The 5,021-nt window shown below is 56.8% G+C and overlaps 1 protein-coding gene across 2 annotated transcripts in view; it reads left to right on the forward strand.

Annotated features, from left to right (window-relative positions):
* Positions 1-5,021, forward strand: part of KCNAB2 (potassium voltage-gated channel subfamily A regulatory beta subunit 2) — a 98,074-nt gene that overhangs the window by 44,054 nt on the left and 48,999 nt on the right. Inside the window, exon 3 of one of the 2 annotated variants that reach the window (XM_007453279.1) lies at positions 451-492. The exons of the other annotated variant lie outside the window; for it this stretch is intronic. Within the exon in view, the coding sequence (XP_007453341.1) occupies positions 451-492 (42 nt within the window). The remainder of the gene's footprint in view (positions 1-450; positions 493-5,021) is intronic. 2 annotated transcript variants of the gene reach the window in all.

Below are 5,021 nucleotides of genomic sequence, written 5' to 3' on the forward strand. Positions count from 1 at the left end.
TGGGTTTGAAGGTTTTCAACCGTGGGTCTGAAAAAGCATGTTTCATGAAAACCCAAACAGAGGGATTTCCCTGGCGGTCCAGTGGTTAAGACTCTGCCCTTCCACTGCAGGGGTTGAGGGTTCAATCCCTGGCGGGGGAGCTAAGATGCCACATGCCGCGCGCGCCGGGTGGCCAGAAAAAAAAGAAACCCAAACCGAGGCCAGGCACAGAGGAGCCCGGCATCCAAACAAACGGGCCTCCACCTCCCTGTGCCACTGGGTGGCGCTGCCACCGAGACTTGGTACCCGGGCACATCCTCCGACACCCCCGAGAGGGCGGGGTGGGGCTGGGGCTGCCGGGCGTCAGAGATGCTTCCCGGGCTGGCACCTCCTTGTGCGTGGTTGATGCCAACTGTGGCTTCTCTCTCTTCTCTCCCTGTTTCCTTCTCTCTCCTCCATTGCTGTCCGCAGTACTCGGTATGGGAGCCCCAAAAGACAGCTCCAGTTTTACAGGTAACGAGCCCTCCCTTTTCCCTACCTCCCTTTCCCCTACAACCGGCAAGCAGGGCAGCGGGTGGGAGAGCCGTGCCGCGTCCAGGCCGTGTGCTGGTGATTTCTCGGGCATGAACACTCCCCCATAAGATCCAGGCTCTGGTTCTCTTCTCGGTGCCACGACACGGCATAGTGATGAAAGACATGAAGTCGAGCTCGTTGTGTGGGCTCATCATCTAGAATTTGCTTTGATTTGAGCTGAGCTCTCGCCAGATCGCCTTTCAAACCTCACCCCTCAGACAGCGGATCGAGTGCTTTCCTGTCCTCCCAGCTTTGTGCTTCTTAGGTGATCAGAGTGAGAAACGATGCACCCGGCCCAGTGTTCTCCGCTTTTCCCTGAACTTGAGCTGATCTGTAGCCTATGGAGCCCTCTGGGGTGTGCGACTGCGATAGGACCCAGGCCAGGGTCGGGACGTATGCACTGGCGTATTTCTGATGCATTTCCTGTTGGAAATCAGCACAATGCGTCCACTGGGGGAGAGTCTGTCACCAGAGGGACACGGCGCCCAGAGGTCCAGCCCGAGGCACGTCCATCAGCAAAAGCCCCCAGGAGGGTCCATTCCTCCCTCTGTGCAGCCTCTTCCTAACCTGTAGGGGTAGGGCGTGCACCACAGACATGCATGCTCTTGAAAATCTCTAACTCTGGGAATTTACTTTGACGTTTTCCTCCATCGAGAACACGCCAGGCTTACGGAACGCTCAGGGCAGCTCCGCCAGCTTTGGGGCTGGACACTCGGAATGGCTCGTGGGGGCAGGGCCCTGGTGTCTGTTGTGCGTCTCGGCCTCCAGGCCTGGGAGGTCTCTCCATCCAGAACTGGGTCCTCGGTATGTGCACCCGCAGCGGTGACAGAGCTGTGGGGCCGTTATCGCCGATGCACCAGGGACCTCGCTCAGGCAGTGGGTGCTGGGGTTGGCGCTGGACTTCCATGTGGCTTTTTCCTTCCCACAGCCTTGGCACCTCCGAACGTGACCGTGGGCCTGGGTCCTCAGGCTAATTTTGCTATTCCTTCAGTGCCTCCCATGAGGTCTCACCCCTTACCGAGAGCTCTGAAGGGACGAGCGAATCTTTGATTCTACTGGAATGTTTGCTAGATAAGGTCTTGCTTGAAATAGTTAGGTCTGAGCTTGCAAATGCTTATTGAATGAAGTGTTTATCATCACATACGTATGTATGTGTGTATGTATGTATATATGTGTATGTGTGTGTGTGTGTGTGTGTGTGTGTATATATGTATGACATAATATGCCAGAATGAATGTGTGCCATCCGTCCACAAGGATTCAAACTGAATCCTTGAAACCAAACATGCACTTGAGCCGCATCCTCAGAGGTCCTGGGCCTGCCTCACTTCTGGAAGGAAAGGAGTGAGCTGAGACATGCAGGCAGAAAAATCCCCGAAACAGGTCAGCCGGCTGAAAGGGCTGGTCCCGTAAGAGGTGCCAAGTAAGTCGAGTCGAAGTGAAAGTGTGCTCCACGCCCCTTGCCGGCCCCCTGGACCCCGTGGATCCACCCTGTGGTCTACCCTCTGCGACCCCTCTGGCTGAGCGTCCGGTCGCCATGAGGTCTTCTTGCCCCGTGGACAGGCCCTGCTGGAGAACTGAATCTCCAGATCTGAAGACCACCCACCCCCAGCCTCTCAGCTCCACGTTCAATGCCACAGGCTCTGGCTGTCCTGCCCTTTGGAGCTCCAGCGTGGTTACTTCCCACAGTCACTCAGCATCTTTTGTGGGGCCTCTGGTGATGACCTCTAAGGGGGTGGGGTCTGTGTTCAGCAAACTGGGTGCCACTCCCAGCGGGGGGTTCTCGTCACCCAGGTACTGACACGGCTGTTGGATGGTTATGTAAGTCAGCCAGCAGGGTGGCACCCCCTCCTCCAACAGGGCAAAAGTGTCCAGGGCCCTGCCCTCAAGCAGCTCACAGACGGGTAATGGAGGGAAGACCCTGTACCTGTCAGCTTTTACACAGGAGGCCGCATAACAAACTACCCCAAGTCGCAGAGGCAGCAACAATAAGCATTGATTCCTTGCTCATATGTCTGTGGGTTGACTGGAGTCAGTTCGTCTAGGCTGGGCTTAGCTGGGTTGGTGTCTGAGCTGCAGGCTGGGCACCGGTGCTCACCATCTCTCCACCCTTCCTAACCAGGGGCCATCCCAGGCCTCTTCTCATGGCACGAGTGCCAGAGAAAACAGCAGAAACACAACTGTCTCTGAAGGCTGACGGTTAGAATTGGTACAGCCACTTCTGCGCATTCTTTTGGCCAAAGCATTCTCATGACCAAGCCCAATGTCAAGGGGAAAATATACTCCCCCCGACCCATGGGAGGAATCATGGTCACGTGACGCAGAGACGGGCCACGGCAGTGCAATCTACTCCAAACCCAAATCATTCAACAGTATCTAGGAGGCAAAGTGGGTCATGGGGGGCTTCCCTGATGGCGCAGTGGTTAAGAATCCGCCTGCCAATGCAGGGGACACGGGTTCAAGCTCTGGTCCAGGAAGATCCCACATGCCGCGGAGCAATGAAGCCCGTGCGCCACGACTACTGAGGCTGTGCTCTAGAGCCCACGAGCCGCAAATACTGAGCCCACGTGCCACAACTACTGAAGCCCACACGCCTAGAGCCCGTTCTCTGCGACAAGAGAAGCCACGACAATGAGAAGCCCGCACACCGCAACGAAGAGTAGCCCCCGCTCTCCGAAACTAGAGAAAGCCTGTGCGCAGCAACGGAGACCCAATACAGCCAAAAATAAAATAAATTAAAAAAAAAAAAATAGTGGGTCATGGGAGAGTCCAGAGAGTTGGTGGCGTTCCGAGGAGGGAGGGGTCACAGCCAGCTGAGAGTCAGGGAAGGCTTCATAGAGCCTTTGGGCTGGACCTTGAAGGCTGGACAGAATTCAACAGACACCAGGAAGAACATTCCAGTTGATGCGACAGCCTGAGCACAGCTCGGAGAGGCGCCCTGAGAACAGGAAGTGGCGGTCACACCATCTGGGCCATCAGGGACAGGACAGGATGGAGAGTAAACAGAGGCCAGACTGTAGAGGCAGCTGGGGCTCTGAGGAGAGAGGGCCAGGAATGACAAGCAGAGGAGCCTGGACTGCATTCAGTGGGCACTGGGGAGCCATCGAAAGTGTTAGAGCAGGGCAGGGGGCAGGGCTCTGCTGCAGGAAGGAAGCCGGGTAGCAGGAAGTGAGACAGGGGATGGAGAGGCTGGATGAGGAGGCAGGAGAGATGGAGAAGGGCTGAACCACAGGAGCCACAGGAACAGAGAGTGAAGGCTACCAGTAGCCACGCCCATGAGGCTTGGTGTCTGAGGTGCAGGCGCTGAGAGAGACAACGTGATGAGAGGGGAACAGTGCCCCAGGGGAAGGAGATGAGCCTCGTTCCGAGCATGTCAGGCTGATGACCGCCACCCAGCAATGAGGCCCACTACGGCCACTTCCAGCCAGTGGGTGGCACGTGACATGGAACCTGACAGTGGGCTTCAGCCTTTAAGAAAAACCATCCCAGGGAATTCCCTGGTGGTCCAGTGGTTAGGACTCTGTGCTTCCACTTCAGGAGGCGTAGGTTCGATCCCTGGTCGGGGAACTAAGACCCTGCAAGGTGTGTGGTGCAGCCAAAATAAATAATTTTTTTAAAAAAAGAAAAGAAAAACCATCCCAAGTCCATCACAAAGGCCTTTCCAGATCATCACCCACCGCCAGTTACCTCCGGTTCCATGCCCTCCCCCGGCCTCCCATTTCTTTCTACTCCGGATCTGGTGAAGTGATCCCCCCACCCCTTGTAGCCATCCCTGTTAGCAGGTTTGTCATGGGGTAATCAGCTCAGCCTCCATCCAGAATCCCACAGGCACCAGCACAATTTTTCAGCTAGAGGATAGTGTCATGCTGAGACTTTGAGGGGATCCTAGTGTGACACGAAGGGCCCCTGAGGTCATGAACCCGGAACGGGGGCTCAGCATAACATCACCCCAGGGCTCAGCCTCAAAGTGTTTTCCAAACCTCAGGTCAGGGCTGTGAGGAAGGGTCTCCATGCCCCCACCTGGAGAGAAAAGCAGTGTGGTGTCCAAATAGCAAACTGCAGGAAACTTCCAGCCATTTATAGGTCCTGGCAGTATAGGACGTACAATCTGGGGCATGTCCCTGTGGAAGGGAGGTGGGGCATCCGTCTGCATGTGCTGAGGGTGCATCTTGCCAGACCTCAACCCCCTCACTGTGGGCGGTGGTCACGTGCCGTGGGGCCCCGGGCTCCCCTGCTTGCAGACGGTTAAGAACAAGGTGGGACAGCAGCCGCAAGCCTGGGTCCCATCCTCAAATACCGGAAAGCACAGCCTGCGCCTCTCCACCTGCAGTTCCCAGGGTCAGGTCTCGAGGCAGGGGGTGTGCGCCCGAGGGGATGGCAGGACCCCAGCCGGTGCCCCCTCCCAGCCAGCACGCAGGAGGCTGCCTTGCCAGGCTGCACCGCGGAACCGCACTTCCCAGGCTTTTAGGG

The sequence above is a fragment of the Lipotes vexillifer genome, unplaced genomic scaffold (genome assembly GCF_000442215.2).
Source record: "Lipotes vexillifer unplaced genomic scaffold, Lipotes_vexillifer_v1.1 scaffold575, whole genome shotgun sequence".
In the NCBI taxonomy this organism is placed as follows: domain Eukaryota; kingdom Metazoa; phylum Chordata; class Mammalia; order Artiodactyla; family Lipotidae; genus Lipotes; species Lipotes vexillifer.